This window comes from Pteropus vampyrus, unplaced genomic scaffold (assembly GCF_000151845.1).
Source record: "Pteropus vampyrus isolate Shadow unplaced genomic scaffold, Pvam_2.0 Scaffold269, whole genome shotgun sequence".
NCBI lineage: Eukaryota > Metazoa > Chordata > Mammalia > Chiroptera > Pteropodidae > Pteropus > Pteropus vampyrus.
In genome coordinates this window covers 396869-416632 of record NW_011889050.1, presented here as the reverse complement: position 1 = coordinate 416632, position 19764 = coordinate 396869, and the positions used below count along the sequence as shown (strand labels likewise).

At 35.2% G+C, this 19764-nt stretch overlaps 1 protein-coding gene and 1 pseudogene across 1 annotated transcript in view; one reads left to right on the top strand and one right to left on the bottom strand.

The window, feature by feature from the left end:
• Nucleotides 1-19764, bottom strand: part of LOC105302304 (immunoglobulin kappa light chain-like) — a 78326-nt gene that overhangs the window by 5526 nt on the left and 53036 nt on the right. Inside the window, exon 3 of the mRNA XM_023520504.1 lies at nucleotides 2935-2948. Within this exon, the coding sequence (XP_023376272.1) occupies nucleotides 2935-2948 (14 nt within the window). The remainder of the gene's footprint in view (nucleotides 1-2934; nucleotides 2949-19764) is intronic.
• Nucleotides 630-748, top strand: LOC111729560 (annotated as a pseudogene).

The window sequence follows — 19764 nt, the reverse complement described above, 5'->3', positions numbered from 1 at the left end:
TTTTTTTTCATTAATTCTGCAAATGTTCGTTGAGCATTTGCCAACTGAAGATACTGAACTGGGAAAGAAATGAAGGGATTTAAAAGTACAAATTGATAGTTACGAAATAGTAATGAGAATGTAAAGTACTGCATAGGGAATGTAGTCAATAGTATAGTAATAATTATGTATAGTGCCAGGTGGGTACTAGAATAATTGGGGCGATCACTGTGTAAATTATATAAATGTGTAACCACTATATCATATACCTGAAACTAATATAAAATAATATAGAATTATTTATAGGACATTATACATGGATCGCCACATTTAATTATCCCCCTAAATCTAGAAACTAGAAGTTAATATTATCCCCTATTTTGTAGATGAAGAAACTTGAATGCAGAGAGGTTAAGGAACTTGCTCGTAGCAGTGACTGGCAGAGCTTGAACTTGGTTTGAACTTGGAGTTCATGTTTAATTGACCATCGGAGTAAGACCACCCAATGGAGGCAGCATGCATGGCAGAAAATGCTGGGGTAGTGGAAGGAAAAGGAAACTCTTCAGACTGTCCTAAGGTTAGAAATGAGTAGATGAGTGTGTTCGAATGTATATATAAGACTATTCAGTGACATTTAAAAGATGGAAAGTGTCTATGGTCATGCCATCCTGAACAAGCCTGATCCTGTCTGATCTCGAAAGCTAAGCAGGGTCAGGCCTGGTTAGTAGTTGGATGGGAGACCACCTAGGAAGACCAGGTGCTGTAGGTGTAAAAAAATAAAAAATAAGGGATTATAAGATGACAAGTTCCTTGCAATCTGTGAGGTCAATCAAGGGTTGCCTCACCAAAAAAAAAAAAAAAAAAGTAGAAAATAACTGAAGTCTTTTTTGATGGAAATTTTATTAAACTAATTATGATAGAGTTTTGCAATGGAGCAGCCAAGTAGAGGACAAAGTAAGATTCTATATAGTCACATGGAAAGTGTTCATGAAAATACAAGCCACTGAACAGTATGTATTGTATGATATTATGATTTCATTTTAATTGAATATGTATGGATATCAATACCAGTTAATTCCTGAAGAAAATACAACAAACTGCGCTCAGCAGTTAGCTCCTTGGATTTCAGAGGTGTGTTGCTGTGGAAGGATTAAGAACAATGACACTTTCTCTTTCTGTATATTGTAGATTATTTGATTTTTAAAAAATTCTGTGAATATATTAATTTTATGGTTTTCAGAAACAATAAAGCTGTACCAATTTTGGTAAAAAGTAGTTTTGGACATTTCTTTGTAGAATTTTCAACATTCATGTTCCATATATAATTTTTAAATGATATATACACATGCATACATTTTCTTTGCTGATTAAATACTTTTCTATAATCTTTAAATTGGGAGTGTAAGAAGGTACTCTACAAATGTAAAAGATGTGGGGGTGATATGGAGCTGTAAAGGTGGAATGAAAAAGATGATATGGCTGTACAGGGATATAGGTTCCTAAGTGAATAAATTTGAGATCTATTGTGAAAAGTCCAACTGAATGACTATTATAAAACAGTGTTGCTAGTAATAAAACACAATTATTATAAGAACCATTGTAGCAAAAACAATTTTATTGATTATACACAGTAGTGATTGATAAAAATGGTTGTTGTGATGTTTGTTGTGACATAAAAAGGATTACTAAGAAGTGGCTGTGATCTTTAATGTGTGTGTATTTTATTATTTCAAAGCAAAAGATGTCTCAGAAGCATCTGTGAGGCTCTGCCAGAAATTACCATTCTATAGTGTCCGTGATGGTCCTTAATAAGGTTCCTCAAACCTTGTAAAGAGCAAAATTGTGCCATTGACACAGTTTTGTCCCTGATATACTGGCTAATTTACTCTGTTACTAGTGAGGCAGACCTCTCCAAATAGGCTAGTTAATTATATCAAATAAAAAGCAAAACTGGTATTTTAAAAAAAAGTTAGACCTGAGAAACATTGATAGCTTATCAATAATTTCCAGGATGATTTATGGATGCATGTTCTCTGTCTCTCTGTCTCTGTCTCTGTCTCTGTCTCTGTCTCTGTCTCTGTCTCTCTCTCTCTCTCTCTCTCTCTCTCTCTCTCCACACCATAAGCAATTTAGAATTTCTTCTAAGAATCTAACTTTGCTGGGAGCCAAATGCAAGCAGCTTCAGGAGTGCATTTGATGGAATGTTCCCCCTAATTTTCTATTCCTATCACTCTTATACATTAAATTCAAGAACCTCTCAGACTATTTTATTGACACTGCCTTTCCTCAATAAATCAATCTTATCTTACTTGGATCTGGAATATTTGTGTCTGATAATCCATCTTGAAGTCTGTGGCTTAATATTTTTTCCAGCTCGTCAATTATAGTAGAGTCCAAGGTGATTCTTTTTTACTTCATCTTGACTGCTCCTTAGGATTATAAAGTCTGTCCTTTGTGCTTAAGGTGATATTCCACAAAGTGAGGAGAAAATTCTTGAGCCCTCATTGCTTAGAAACTTATCAATTTCTGGTCTTCTGGCAAAAATGCCGCAAATTGACATCTGTCCTGAATCCCCTCGCCCCATTAGCAGAGAAGGAGGAGGTCACTTGAGAAATCACTGCTTTCTTCCTGCTTTGGAACTGTGTCTGTTTCCACTCGTCTATGAGGAAAGACATGTTGAGAGAAGCAAAGTCCCTCGCCCAACCATGTGCAAATGCATGTGTCATAAACACGATCCAAGATGCTAGTCTCGCTCTGGAAAATGTAAACACTCATCTTGTTTTCAAGAGGATATTAAGACTGCAGATATTTTTTGACTTCCTAGAGTGAACGGAAAAATGGCAGGAACTCTGTGAGTCTCTGGAGAGACTTAGCCCCCCCTGAAATGTACATATTGAGTATTGTAGTTTCTGGCTGGTTTTACACAAGTGATAAGCCCCTTGAGCTCTACTCTACAGTTCCCTGCCCACCTCGTCTCACTACTTAGCATCCAGCCCTGTGTCCTCTTTCATCCTACCATCATGGACAATTACTCTGACTGGGCTAGCTCTGAATCTATTTGGGAAACCGATGCATTCAGGCTTCACAGTTTCCCCCTCTCTATTATCAAACTCTTCAGGTCCCACAGGGACACTCTAGTCTTCTCTGCTGGCCCAGCACGGAACACCTTGCCCTCCACCCCTACCACCATCCTTTTTCCCTCCCTGGGCCTCGCAGTCTTACTCATCTTGGGTAAAGGCTGGGCTCTGGACCTCTCCTGCCCATTGTTGATTACTGCTTCATGCCTTCAATGTGAATATCTGGATTCTATCTCAGAAGGATTTTGATCTCTCTCTGCTTTCTATTCCTACTAGCTTTTCTATTTAGCTTTATGAGTCGGTTAAGTTGGTTATCACTCAACTTAATATTTTACTGTTGTTAACTCCTGCTCTGTTCTTCCTGTCCTTGTGAGTTTATTTCTTTAATTTTTTTTTTTTTTGCATTTTAAATATTTTATTTTTGCTTTTAAGCAGAGGGTTTGTGATTGAATGGATATGTTTACCCATTATCTTAACCTGGATCCTTCTTTAATTGGCTGATTTATATTTTAAGTGGAGTTAAACTAGACTGGTTACTGGCTCTCTCTCTCATTCTCATCTGCATACACATTAAGGGGAAAGAAGTACATATCATCCTTGTCCTTCTCAACTACCTCCCACTACAAGTACCCTGACAATTCTGGCTGACATATAAAGTTCCAAATCTAAGAGGGGAGAATAAGAAGAGGACAGGCCAATAGGAAAACAAACAAAGCTAAACAAAAAACCAATATATTGAAACAAGGAATAATTTGGACTTTTAAGCTGAGTATAATAGATATGTCTACCACTCTCTTAAAATTCCCTTTGCAATGACAGAAGAAATATAAAATGAGAATAAATTTATTTCATCGTTAGAAAATCATGAATGGTCCGATTAACAGAAAAAACTTTTTTGAGGAAAACCAGAAAGGTTTGAATCGATAGAGCAATTGGAATCTGAAATCTTACCTTCCAGTGCAAAAGTGGGACCTTGAAGCAGCCAGTACTGGCACCTCAGAGTTATCTGAGACTGGGACCAGGAGTGAGCTGGGCAGGCAGTGGAGAGTCAAATAACCCAGGGCCACTCTACTGAGCTTGGCACTCACCCTTCAGGACATGTGAATAGTAACAGAAATAAAAAGATATAAAGTTAACAGGCATTCAATAAAAATGAAATAAAAATCTCCCAAGCCACTAGAAGGAAAAAAAAAAAAGGAAAAAAACCCTCCTAAACTAATCTAGCAAATTCAGGAAAAAGAAATAAAAAGTCAAGAGAAAAGTCCAATAATAGAAAGGCAAAATAAGATGAAAAGACCAAGTCCAAGCAGAATAGTCACAAACTATAATAAATGTTGTTAAATTATTAAAAACTTAAAAATAGGGTGACTATTAACAAAAAAAGATTTTCTCTTTGACCAAACTCTACTTAGGATCCTCTGAACTCTCTTCTTAACCAGGCCTTGACTTTTGAGCTTCTGTGTTTATCTCACATTGTCCAATTTTAGCAAGAATCTTGCTAAATTTATTTAACTGGAATTTCCCATCCCAAATCACCGTTAATATCTAATTGGGTTTGTTATACTCCACCATCTTTCAGGTGATATCTAATCACCCTGGTCTGCCTTCAGCAAAAATCCTGTGAGGTCAGTTTAGCCAGAACCTCCCCTTACTTCTAATCTTTTGTTTTATTAATTATCCATTCACTGACTCCACCCTGCTCCTTGACTCTAAATCTCTTTTCCTTGTGTTTAAAGTTGAGTCCAATCTCTCTCCCCCACAGCATAACCCCATTGCAGTTGTCCCCACACCTGTGGAAATGGTCCCGAATAAAGTCTGCCTTACCATTCTTTAACAAGTATCATAAATAACTTATTCTTCAACAATATATGCCCTTGCAAGGTCATTTGATCCACTAGAGAAATAAAATTTGTTTGATTTCTACTAAAAAATTTTTTTTAAATTTATTTTACAGTTACAGTTGACATGCAATATTATGTTAGTTTCTAGTATACAATAAAATGATTAGATATTTATATACCTTATGAAGTCATCACTCAATAAGTCTAGTACCCATCTGATAGCATACATATTATTACGATATTACTGACTACATTCCCCATGCTGTACTTTACATCCCCATACTTTTTTTTATAACTGGAAATTTGTATTTCTTAATCCCTTTCATCTTTTTTACCTATCCTCTTAGTCTTCTCATATCAGGTGACCATCAACTTGTTCTCTGTATCTGTGAGTTTGTTTATCTTTTGTTTGTTCATTAATTTTGTTTTTTAGAGCCCACATATAAGTGAAATCATGTGGTATTATCTTTCTCTGACTTATTTCACTTAGCATACTATCTTCTAGGTCCATCTATTTTATCACAAAGATTTTTTTCTTTTTTATGCCTGTAAAAAAGTAAATTTTTTTCTTTTTTATGCCTGTAAAAAAGTAAATTAATTTCATTGATAAAATTAATTTCATTCATAAAATTTTCTTTTTTATGCCTGTAAAAAAGTAAATGTTTTTCTTTTTTATGCCTGTAAAAAAGTAAATTAATTTCATTGTATATATGTACCACCACTTCTTCTTTATCAATTTGTCTATAGATGGACACTTAGATTGCTTTCATATCTTAGTCATTGTAAATAATGCTGCAATGAACATAGAGGTGCATATATCTTTTTGAATTAGTGTTTTAAATTTCTTTTGATAAATACCCAGAAGTGCAATTGCTGGGTTATATGATAATTTTATTTTTAATTTTTTAAAAATGTATTTATACAGTACATTGGTTAGACATCTATGTAGTTCATAAAACAATCCCTCCAATTGCTCCCTCCCTCTCCTGGCCCTCTACCTAGCCATCATATTAATGCTAACTGCATTCCCTCTGCTGTACTTCCATTCCCATGACCAACTATCAACTACTAATTTGTACTTCTTTAACCCTTCACCCCATTCTTCTACCCCCACGACCCTCTCCTCTCTGTCCGTCACCAAATTGTCTACTATATTTGTGAGTCTGTTTTTGATTAGTTTGTTCTTTTTGTTCCTTAGATTCCTCATATAAGTGAAATCATATAGTATTTATCTTTCTCTGACTTATTTCACTCAGCATAATAACCTCTAGGTCTATCCATGTTGTTGCAAATGGTAGGATTTCATTTTTTTTAATGGCCGAGTAATATTCTATTGTATATATGAACTATAATTTCTTTATCCAATCGTCTGTTGATGGGCATTTAGGTTGCTTCCATATCTTGGCTATTGTAAATTGTGCTGCCATGAATATTGGAGTGCATAGATCTTTACGAATTATTGTTTTGGTTTTCTTTGGATAAATACCTAGAAGTGCAATTGCTGGGTTAAAAGGTATATTCATTTTTAATTTTTTGAGAAACCTCCATACTGTTTTCCGTAGTGGCTGTACCAATTTGTAATCCCACCAACAATGTATGAGGGTACCCTTTTCTCCGCATCTTCGCCAACACTTGTCGTTTTTTGATTTATTGATGATAGCCATACTAACAGGTGTGAGGTGATATCTCATCATGGTTTTAATTTAAATTTCTCTGATGATGAGGGACCATTAGCATCTTTTTGTATGTCTATTAGCTATCTGTATTTCCTCTTTGGAGAAGTATCTGTTCAGGTCTTCTGCGCATTTTTTAATTGGATTGTTTGTTTTTTGTTGTTGAGTTGTATAAGTTCTTTATATATTTTGGGTATCAACCCCTTATCAGATGTATCATTAGTGAATATCTTCTTCCAAACAGTCGGTTGTCTTTTTGTTTTGTTGATATTTCCTTTGCTGTACAAAAACTTTTTAGTTTGATGTAGTCCCATTTGTTTATTTTTTCTTTTGTTTCCCTTGCCTAAGGAGATGTATCTAAAAAGAAATTACTGTTAGTAATATTAGAGAGTTTACTGCCTATATTTTTCTTCTAGAAGTTTTATGGTTTCAGTCTTACATTTAAGTCTTTCATCCATTTTATGGTTTCGGGTCTTACATTTAAGGCTTTAACCTGTTCTTGTATATAATGTAAGAAGGTGGTCCAGCTTCTTTTTTCTTGCGTACATCTGTCCATTTATTGAAGAGACGTCATTTACCCCATTGTATATTCTTACCTCCTTTGTCATATATTGAGTGTATAGATGTGGATTTATTTCTGGGCTCTCTATTCTGTTCCTTTGATCAATGTGTCTGTTTTTATGCCAGTACCACGTTCTTTTGATTACTGTAGCCTTGAAGTATAGGTTGATATCACATAGTGTGATACTTCCAACTTTGTTCTTCTTTCTCAAGATTGCCATGGCAATTCAGGTTTTTTTATGGCTCCATATAAATTTTAGGATTATTTGTTCTAACTCTCTGAAAAATGCCATCGGTATTTTGATAGGGATTGCATTGAATCTATAGATTGCTTTGTGTAGTATGGCCATTTTAATGATGTTGATTCTCCCTACCCATGAACATGGTATATGCTTCGATTCATTTATATCTTCTTCAATTCCTTTTTTCAATGACTTATAATTTTCTGAAAACAGGTCTTTTATCTTCTTGATTAATTCGATTCTCAGATATTTTATAGTTTTCAATGCAATTGTAAATGAGATTGTTTTCTTAATTTCTGTTTCTGAAAGTTCATCATTGGTTTATAAAAATGCCACTGACTTCTGAATATTTATTTTGTAACCTGCTACTTTACTGAATTCATTGATCAGTTCTAACAGCTTTTTGGTGGAATCTTTAGGGTTCTTTCTATATAGTACCATGTGATTGGCAAATAACAAGAGTTCTACTTCTTCCTTTCCAATTCAGATGCTGTTTATTTCTCTTTCTTGTCTTATTGTTGTGGCTAAGACTTCCAATACAATGTTGAAGAGGAGTGATGAATGTGGGCATCCTTGTTTTGTTCCTGACCTTAAGGAAAAAGCTTTTAGCCTTTCCCTATTGAGTATGATGTTAGCTGTAGTTTTGTCATATATGGCCTTTATTATGTTGAGATATGTTCTCTCTATTCCCACTTTGCTGAGAGTTTTTATCATAAATGGATTTTGCCAAATGCTTTTTCTGCATCTATTGATATGGTCATATGGTTTTTATCTTTCGATTTGTTAATATGGTGTATCACATTAATTGCTTTACAGATATTGAACCAACCTTGCATCCCAGGAATAAATCCAACTTGATCATGGTGTATGATATTTTTAATGTATTACTGAACTCGGTTTGCTAATATTTTGTTGAGGATTTTTGCATAGATGTTCATAAGAGATATCAGCCTATTGTTTTCTTTTTTGTAATGTCTTTGTCTTGTTTGGGAATCAAGATAATGTTGGCCTCATAAAAGGAGTTAGGGATCCTTCCCTCTTCTTGAATTTTTTGGAATAGTTTGAGAATAGGTGATAATTTTTCTTTGAATATTTGGTAAAATTCGCCTATGAAGCCATCTGGTCCAGGACTTTTGTTTTTTGGGAGGCTTTTGATTACTGATTCTGTTTCACTGGTGGTAATCAGTTGGTTCAAATTTTCTGTTTCTTCTTGACTCAGGCTTGGGAGATTGTATGTTTCTAGCAATGTGTCCATTTCTTCCAGATTGTACAATTTGTTGGCATATAATTGCTTGTAGTATTTTCTTATGATCCATTGTGTTTCTATGGAGTCCGTAGTTATTTCTCCTCTTTCATTTCTGATTTTATTTATATGAGTCTTCTTTCTTTTTTCCTTGATGAGTCTGGCTAAAGGTCTGTCAATTTTGTTTATCCTTTCAAAGAACCAGCTCTTGGTTTCATTAATCTTTTGTATTGTTTTTCTAGACTGTATTTCATTTATTTCCGCTCTGATCTTCATTATTTCTTTCCTTCTATTCACTTTGTTTGGGCTTTGTTTGCTGTTCTTTTTCTCGTTTTTTTAATCATAGGATTAGATTGTTTATTTGAGCTTTTCATTGTTTCTTGAGGTTGGCCTGTATTGCTATGAATTTCCCTCTTAGGATTGCTTTCACCATGTCTCATAAATTTTGAGTTGTTCTGTTTTCATTTTCATTTGTCTCTAGGTATCTTTTGATTTCTTCCTTAATGTCATTAATAACCCATTTATGGTTTAGTAGCATGTTATTTTTCCTCCATGTGTTTGCATATTTTCCAGTTTTTTTCTTGTAGTTGATATCTAGTTTCATACCATTGTGATGAAAGAAGACGGTTGATATGATTTCAGTCTTCTTAAATTTACTGAGACTTGATTTACGGCCTAACATGTGGTCTATCCTTGAAAATGTTCCATGAGCACTTGAGAAGAATGTATATTTTTCTGCTTTGAGGTAAAATGCTCTGACAATATCTATTAAATCCTTCTGGTGTAGTGTGTCTTTTGGGCCCATTTTTTCTTTGTTGATCTGTCCCTTGGTGTCAGTGGGGTGTTAAAGTATCCTACTATGAGTATATTACTATTGATCTGTTCTTTAATGTCAGTCAATAATTGCTTTATGTATGTAGGTGCTTCTATGTTGAGTTCATATATGTTTACTAGGTTTATATCCTCTTGATATATTGATCCCTTTATCATTATGTAATGCCCTTCTTTGTTTCTTATTATAGCCTTTGTTTTAAAGTCTATTTTATCTGATATAAGTATTGCTACCCTGGCTTTTTTTTTTTTTTTTTTTCGCTTCTGTCTGCATGAAATATCTTTTTCCATCTCTTTACTTTCAGTCTGTGAGTGTCATTTGATCTGAAGTGGACCTCTTGTAGACAGCATATGCATGGGTCTTGTTTTCTTATCCATTCGGTTACCCTGTATTTTGATTGGAACATTTAATCTGTTTACATTTGAAGTGATTACTGATAGGTACATTGTTGCTGCCATTTTATTATTCATATTTGTTATTTATTTTCTTTTTTACCCCTTCTCTTTTTACTGAAGTTCCTTTAACATTTCTTGTAATGCTGGCTTGTTGGTGATGAATTCCTTAAGCTTTTTCCTGTCTGAGAAGCTCTTTATCTCACCTTCCATTTTAGTCAAAAGCCTTGCTGGGTAGAGTATTCATGGTTGTAGATTCTTGTTTTTCATAACTTTGAATATTTCTTGCCATTTCTATTGAAAAATCAGCATCCATTCTTATGAGGGTATCCTTATAAGTAACTAGCTTCCTTTCTCTTGCTACTTTTAAGATTCTCTCTTTGTCTTTGAACTTTGGCATTTTAATTATGATGTGTCTTGATGTAGGTCTGTTTGAATTCCTCTTGTTTGGGATTCTTTGTGCTTCCTGAACTCATATGGCTAATTCCTTTACCAAGTTAGGGACGTTTTCTACCATTATTTCTTCATATAGATTCTCAATCACTTGCTTTCTCTCTTCCTCTTCAGGTACTCCTATGATCTGGATATTTTTATACTTCATGTTGTCCCAGAGGTCTCTTAAACTATCTTCATTTTTCAAATTCTTTTTTCTTTTTGTTGTTCTGATTGGGTGTATTCTGCAACCTTGTCTTCCAATTCGCTGATTCGATCATCTGCTTTGTCCAACCTACTGTTGAATCCTTCTACTATATTCTTCGTTTCAGTTATTGTATTCCTCATTTCTGTCTGGTTCTCTTTTTTATGGTTTTTATGTCCTTTTTTATGCTTACTATCTCTCTGTTGAGGTTCTCATTGTACTCATCAATTCTCCCCATAAGTTCATTGAGCATCCTTATATCCATTATTTTGAACTCTGTCTCTGGTAAGTTGCTTGCCTATTCATTTAGCTTATTTTCTGGAGTTTACTCCTGTTGTTTCATTTGTGGCATGTTTCTTTGTTTTCTCATTTTATTAGCCTCTCTGTGTTCATTTCTATGTGTCAAGAATATTTGTTTCATACCTCAACCTTGGCTGGATGACCTAATGTGGAAGGTGTCCTATGTGGCCCAGTGGAACACTCTCCCTGATTCCTTATGCCAGGGGCTCTGGATGTAATCTTTATGTGGGTTGTGTGTGATCTTCTGTTGTCGCCAAGACTTTATTGTTGTTAGTAGATCAGTGGATGGGATTAATGCTCAGGCTGACTAATTGTGGGAATTCACTGCACCCACAGGGTAAGAGTTGCTATGTGGAGGCTAACCCCACTGACTGGGATTTGCCCTAGCAGGCTTGTGTACTTGTTGCAATCACCCTTTGTGTGTATCACTAATGGGTCTGGTCAGGAGTTGCTCCATTGTGGTCTGGTGCCAGCCTCCAGATGTGTTGGTTTTGTGGCCCATTGGGAGGGACCAAAGTCAGCTACTCCCTTTGATTGCTCAGGGCTACCTAGTGAGAACTACAAAGCAATCCGCAGATGGTTGTTGCCTATGCTGGATTGGCTTCAATGTGTCTCCTTTATATTATCAGACGTAGGTGTTATGATCAGCTGGACTAAAGGTGATTCTCCACGTTGATTATTTTATAATTTGATTGTAGTTTCAATGTGGACTTGGGAGGAGACAAACCCTGCTTTTACCTAGTCCACCATTTTTAACTTTTTGAGGAACTGTCATACTGTTTTCTATAGTGGCTGCACCAATTTGCAGTCCCACTAATAGTGCATCTCTTCTCCACATTCTTGTCAACACTTGTTGTTTGTTGATTTATTGATGATAGCCATTCTGACAGGTGTGAGGTGATATCTCATTGTGGTTTTAAAATGCATTTCCCTCATCCATAAGAAAAGATGAAATACTGCCATTTGCAACGACATGGATGGACCTCAAGATAATCATGCTAAGCGAAACAAGTCAGACAGAAAAAGTTGAAAATCACATGATATCACATATATGTGGGATATAAATCTAAAAAGCAACAAATGAACAGGACAAACAAACAGAGACTCATGGTCATGGACAATAGACTAATGGTTACCAGAGGGTAGCGGGGAAAGGGAAGGAGGGAGGTAGACGGGGTAAAGGGGGTCAAATACATAGTGACAGAAAGAAATCTAACTATGGGAGGTGAACACACAGCGTAACAGTATATATGCCTTATTGTTAAAGTGTACAGCTTAAACTTATTGGATTTCATTAACCAGTGTCACCATAAAAAATAATAAAAATAAAAAAATAAAAATGAAATGCATTTCCCTGATGATTAGTGATGCTGAGCATATTTTTACATGTCTATTGGCCATCTGTATGTTCTCTTTGAAGAAATGTCTATTCAGGTGCTCTGTCCCTTTTTAAATCAGATTTTTTTTTTTTTTTTGGTGTTTGCCGTGTCCAGCAAGTGGTAAATACTGCCACGTCCAGCACAGCCCTGGAAAATAATCCTGAGTGGGAACGGTGGGAGATTGAGAAAAGAAAGAAGACAGAAAGCTGGGATCAGGAGGCCCACTATCCACTGATGTTGGCATAGAGAGTGATTTTATTTTTGCAAGTTGTTTTTATACAAGAGCATACATTTGCTGGATATTGATTATTTCCACCCAACCTACACATCCTGCTATAATCATTTGCATTTCCGTAGATTATCCCTACCCTACACACCCTGCTATAATCGTTTTCATTTCCATAGATTATCCTCATTCTTAAGAGGGTTCTAGACATGAGTCAACCCTTGGTTGACCTCACAGATTGCAAGGACCTTGTCAGCTTGCAACCCACTCTCCATAGATGTTAAGTTACATGAGTTCCTAATATATTTTGAATAGTAAACCTTTAGTGAATGTTCATTGAGAATATATTATCAACTGGATGTGGCAAGATTTACCACTTGCTGGACATGGCAAACACCAAAAAAAAAAAAATCTGATTTAAAAATGGACAGAGCACTTGAATAGACATTTCTTCAAAGAGAACATACAGATGGCCAATAGACATGTAAAAATATGCTCATTCAGTAGGATGTCTTTTTGTTTTATTGATGGTTTCCTTTGCTGTGAAAAACTTTTTTGGTTTGATGGACTGTTATTTATTTTTTCTTTTGTTTCTCTTGCCCAAGGAGACATATCACCCCAAAATATTATTAAGAGCCATTTCAAAGACTTTACTGCCTATATTTTCTTCTAAGAGTTTTATGGATTTTGTTCTTACATTTAGGTCTTTAATTCATTTTGTTTATTCTCATATGTGGTATAAGAAGGTGATTCAATTACATTCTTTTGCATTTGTCTGTCCAGTTTTCCCAACACCATTTATTGATGAGACTTCTTTAATGTATCGTATATTCTTTTCTCTTTCATCATAGATTAAATGACTATATAAGCATGGGTTTATTTCTGGGCCCTCTATTCTGTTCCATTGATCTATGTGTCTGTTTTTTCATGCCAGTGCCATGTGTTTTGATTACTATAGCCTTGTAACATAGTTTAATATCAGATAGTATGATACCTTCGACTTTGTTCTTCTTTCTCAAGATTACCATGGCTATTTGGGGTCTTTTATGGTTTCATATAAATTTTAGTATTCAAGTTCTGTGAAAAATGCCATTGGTATTTTGGTAGGGATTGCATTGAATCTATAGATTGTTTTGGGTAATATGGGCATTTTAATAATGTTAATTCTTCCTATCTGTAAGTACAGTATAGCCTTCCATTTATTTCTATCTTTTTCAGTTTCCTTCTTCAATGTCTTATAGTTTTCTGGATACAGGTCTTTTACCTCCTTGTTTAAATTTATTCTTAGTTATTTTATTCTTTTGATTCAATTGCAAATAAATTGTTTTCTTAATTTCACTTTCTGATAGTTTGTTATTTGTGTATAAAGATATTCAAAAATATTCAACTTATTTTTGAATATTAATTTTGTACCCTGCTACTTTACTAAATTCATTTATTAGTTGCAATAGTTTTTTTGATCAAGTCTTTAGGGTTCTCTCTGTATAGTATTATGTCATCTTCAAATAAGGACAGTTTTATTTCTTCCTTTCTAATATGGATGTTTTTTATTTATTTTTCTTGTCTCATTGCTGTGGTTATGTCATCTATTACTATGTTAAACAAAAGTAGTGAAAGTGGATATCTTTGTCTTATTCCTGATCTTAAGGGAAAGGTTTTCGGTTTTTTCACCATTGAGAATGATTTTAGCTATGGGTTTGTCATATATGGCCTTTATGATGTTGAGGTATGTTCTCTTTATACCCACTTTACTAAGAGTTTTTATCAGAAATGGATGCTGGATTTATCAAATGCTTTTTCTGTACCTATATATGATTATATGATTTTTATTCTTCATTTTCGTTTATGTGGTGTATCACGTTAATTGCTTTGCAGATATTGAACCAAGCTTGCATCAAAGGAATAAATCTCACTTGATCATGGTGTGTGATCTTTTTAATGTATTGCTGAATTCAGTTTGCTAATATTTTGTTAGGATTTTTGCATCTAGATTCATCAGAGATATTGGCCTATAATTTTATTTTTTGTAATATCTTTATCTGGTTTGGATATCAAACCAGATACCTTTTATCTGGCCTTGTAAAATGAGCTTGGGAACCTTCTCTCCTCTTCAGTTTTTTGCAATAGCTGGAGAAAGAGGTACTAATTCGTTGAATGTTTGGTAAAACTCACCTGTGAAGCCATCTGGTCCAGAACTTTTCTTTGTTGGGAATTTTTTGATTATTAATTCAATTTTGTTAGTAGTTATAGTTTATTCAAATTTCCTGTTTCTTCTTGATTTAGTCTTGGAAGATTGTATGCTTCTAGGAATTTACTCATCTTTTCCAGATTGTCTAATTTGTTGGCATATAATTGTTTCTAGAATTTTTTTTTGTAATCCTTTGTCTTTCTGTGGTGCAGGTTGTCACTTCTCTTTCATTTCTGATTTTATTTATTTGAGCTCTATTTCTTATTTTCTTGATGAGTCTGGTTAAAGGTTTATTAATTTTGTATGTCTTTTCTCAGTTTCATTGATCTTTTCTATTGTTTTTAGACTCAATTTTGTTTATTTTTGCTTAGATTTTTCCTATTTATTTTCTTTCACTCGATTTGGACTTTGTTTCTTCTTCTTTTTTAGTTCCTTTAAGTGTAATGTTAGATTGTTCACATGAGATTTTTCTTGTTCCTTTAGGTAGACCTGTATTGCTATAAATTTCCCTCTTAGAACTGCTTTGGCTGTGTCCATTGATTTTGGGTGGTTGTATTTTTCTTTTTATTTGTCTTAAGTCATGTTTTGATTTCTACCTGACCTCATTGTTAACCCATTCACTGTTTAGTATCATCATATTTAGCCTCCATGTGTTTGTGTGATTTTTCAATTTTCTTCTTATAATTGATTTACAATTTTATAGCATTGTGGTTAGAGAATATGCTTGATATGATTTAAATCTTAAGTTTATTGAGACTTGTTCTGTGGGCTAAAATGTGGTCTATCCTGGAAAATGTTCCATGTTCACTTGAAAAAGTATATATTCTGCTGTTTTGGGGTGAAATGACTTAAAAATATAAATTAAGTCCATATGGTCTGATGTGTCATTTAAGGCCATTGTTTCCTGGTTGGTTTTTGTCTAGATGATGTCAATAGGGTTTCAAAGTTCCCTACTGTTACTGTATTACTGTTGATCTCTCCCTTTATATCTATTAATATTTGCTTTATATAGTTAGAGGCTCCTACATTGAATGTGCAGATGTTTCCAAGAATGATATCTTCACTGAATTTGTCCCTTTATCATTATGATATGCCCTTCTTTGTCTCTTGTTACAGCCTTTGTTTTGAAGTCTATTTTGTTTGATTGTTACCTCAGCTTTTTTTTTTATGGCTAATATTCCATTGTTTTGGAACCTGAGCTGGATCCAACATTGTTCTTGGTTTTTCTTGGAGGTGGACATGATAGATGTGGCAAAAGACAGGGACGTGGTCAGGTGAATTTATTTCCGCTTCAAAGTGTGGTCATTGGCAAAGCTGGACAAAGTGATTGAAGGTTGTTATAGTCTTATTATAACAAGTATGTCAGGCATAAAATACAGAAACAGAAAAAGGAAGTGGGTATACATGTGCATGGAGAAACTTTATAAATACCAGTGGGTCATCCAGTTCCACATACTGAACATTTTCAGTAGCAGCTGAGATAGTACCATTGAAGGCATTTGGGGGTTTTTGTAACAAAGTATATCACTGTGAGTGGGAGATTATCATCTTGTTGACAAAAATAATATGCAGCATCTTCAGTTTCCATGTTATTAATTGTCAGGGTAAAATCTGTTCCATACCCACTGCCAGTGAACCGGGATGGAACCCCAGATAAACGAGTAGTAGCTTCTCTAATAATAAGCATGGGAGTTTCTCCTGGTTTCTGTTGATACCAGTTCATGTCATCATCAATGTCTTGACTGGCTTTGCAGGTGATGGTGACTTTGTCTCCCGGAGCCGCTGACAAAAGTGCTGGAGACTGTGTAACTATTATTTCTGTCCTGGTATCTGTTTGGAAAGAAAATAGGAAAAATAAATCAAAAGCACCATGTTTGAAGAAAATGACAAAAATCAATGTCTTATGAAGACCTAACATTTATATTGAGATTTAGAGGACTAAAGTGCCCCAGAAAGTTGGAAATATTTCTCTCACCAGAAATCCAGAGAAGCAAGAAGCTGAAGAGTTGCACCTGGAAACCCATAGCCTCAAACTGACTTTTGGGTATAGTTAATATCCTCATCAGTTGGATAACATACATTATATAGCCTCAGAGATTTTAAGGAGGTTACATTTGGGACAAATATGCAAATTATATGGTACGTGGCAGTAGGATGGAGAGGCAGTGTTTAAATGGCACAGTGTGAAATTTCATGCATGAGCTGTACATGTGTTATTTTTATAGCTTTGCTTACTCTTAAAAGGATTATAACTAAAACTTGAACACCTGGGCAACTATCATCATCTTTCCCTTCCTTTGCTTTTCTGCACCCAAACTTTTTATTATTCTGCGGGATTCACATTACATCTTCTGCTACTCTGATGCTAAGTAAACTGCTGCTATTAGATACCATAGCAATATTTCTGACATCAGCAACCATTGCCTCTTTCTGTGTTCCACATTCAGCACCCTATTCTAATCACTTCACTTGTGGTTGAATACAGGATTCAGAGAGGTGTCTCTTTAGTACTGTTTCCAACTGCACACTTGGGTTCATCAATCCTCAGCTTTACTTTCCAATATTTATACAAAGTTATACTGAATCATAATTTCTTCACACTGGAACTTATTTTCACATTTGAAATTTTTTACTTTCCTTTATTTTGACTAAAGTGAATTAACGTCTTCCCAATGGTTTAGGGTAGAATCTAAAATAATTTTCTTTGTATACTATAAATTTATATTTTTTAAACCACATGCAGAATTCAAGAGTGGAAACTTGAAAATTGCAACTCACTAGTAGAGTAAAAGAGATAAAGGATGAGAAGTTGAATTGCTACAATCAGTTTGAAAAGAAATTAAGATAACACTTTTCCTTTTCCTTAGAAATAAAATTACACTTACCTGATTTCATTCTCCTAGAAAGGAATGAGAATAATGGAGATGGGGTATTCTTTGCTGATGAAACAGAGCATTCACAAGAAGTTTAGAGGATTCAATCTTATACATGTCTGGTACATATGGCTGGAAAACAGGGCTAGCTACATAATTTTGGGACCTCAGTGAAAAAATTACATGATAGTAAAGAATGAAATATGGCAGAAGTAATAGAATGTCACATCAGGTATTAAGTTATCAAAGCCTATGGCTTCTATCTTGGACATTTTTTCTTCTGTCTTTTGGATCACTATCCCTGGGACAAGACAGCTTGCCATATAATGGGGTTGCCCTGTAATGAGAGAATGAAGCTTTCCATCAACCATGAAAGCAAAGATGAATTGTGTCTCTCCCAACCAGTACAACTTGTTGATAAGACCACAGCTTTGGCCAGCAGCTTGATTGTAAACTCATAAAGGGGTTTGAGCCAGAGTCACCCAACTAATCTGTGCCCAGGTTCTTGCAGAATCTGTGATATATAAATGTTTGTTGCCTTAAGCATCTAATTTTGGGTACCTAGTTACATATCAATTGATAACTAATACAGATTTTGGTAACTGAAAATGGGCTACTTGGATTGAAGGGGACAGAGGGATTACAGAATGAGGAGAGGATTTGGAGCCCAGATTTGTACAGGTAGGGAGCAGCCCAAAAAATATTACTTAGCTGCAAACCCTTGTTACTTTTTATAAAAAAGTAAGAGTAACCCAGAGGGCAGAACCAAAAGATGAGCCAAAATCTGCGGTAAATTATTCTCCCAGGACTTGAGACCTAATCAAGCAACTTTCAACATCTGCCCAGCTGGATTTCATTATTGCTTTGGACCTGAAAGTCCTTGGCACCACCCATTTCCCCACCTTCTGAACAGGAACAACTATAATGTTATAATATGCCTATCTTACCATTGTATGTTGAGTGTGTATAGGAAGGTATCTTTTGTCTTTTCTTTCACATGTCTATAAATTGAGAAGAAATGTACTTGGGAATCTGTGCTTCAGGAATTGCACCTGAGGAGACTCATCTGCATCTAGATCTGATTTAGGTGAAGATATTCTGGACTTTGAGCTGATGCTATCATGGGATGAGACTTTTAGGGATCTTGGGAATGTGTAAGTGTGTTTTGTATGAAAGGGTGTGAATCACTAGGGGCCAGAGGTCAGTTTTATATGAGTTGCAAGTGAATCACTAGCTTCATTATATGTTCTTTAGGAAAGATTTCCCAATATTATTTTTATAGCATATTAATTTACTCTTTTTTAACATGCAGGATGATGACAAAAGAGTATATTTATTTAGATACCACCTTCTTTTGATCATGTAATAACTTATCTGGCTATAACAGAAACCTCTGAGTAACCCAGTACTCTGACGTGGAGTAAAGGGACTGACCTTTATACCTTTGCATTGCATAATTATTGGATATTTTCTTTCCTGGAAAATAAGTGTGACCTTGTGCCAGGTAGTTTTCTTCGGCCAGGGCCATCCCCTTGGAGGGCTGACAACTGACGCTAGCCTTCATGCAGCATTCTTAACAGCTGGACGAAGTCCTTTATTTTAATCATTCATCCCATTAAATTAGTGAACACTTTCAATGGAGGCATGCACAACAAATACATTAATATTTTTAGTTGTGGTAATAATATTCATAGACATTGAGAGTTATATGTAGGTGAAGATAAACTACTTCAAAATCTTATTACCAGATAATAGTGAAAGCAAGTTCCAGCCACATTGTGCTATGCATAAAGTCACTTACTAGCAAGCAGAAACAAAAAAACAATCAACTCTGTTTCCCTCTCTCTCTCTCTCTCTCTCTCTCTCTTTTTCTCTCTCTCACAATGATTAACTCATCTTTAATAATAGTTGCTTGCGGCACTATGCAGTGGCCAGGAGTCACTTGCCCAAAAAGGAGGAGCCAATCAAGAGCCTCAAATTCTACATAGTAGTGAAGAAAAAACTCTGGTCATCCACCTACTGGGACTTCCCAGTGGTTCAGGAGATAGAGAAACGTGAGAAGTGGTACCTGACCTGTGACCCAGGATGGATCTCTAAGAGTGATATCCTACCTTTGTGTAGCACAAAAGTCAGGGACCTCAGGAGTGTCCTGGGTGATGCTTGTGATCTGCGAGGGCATCATATGGTTGACCCCCCTGCCTGACAGTGAAAATGAGAGGTACTGGAGGGTGGCACCTTTGCTGCAAACGTCTGTTTGTCTTCTCTGCAATGTCTGAGCACAGGAACCAAGCCCTGGCTCTGGGACTCTATGGTGTGAAGCT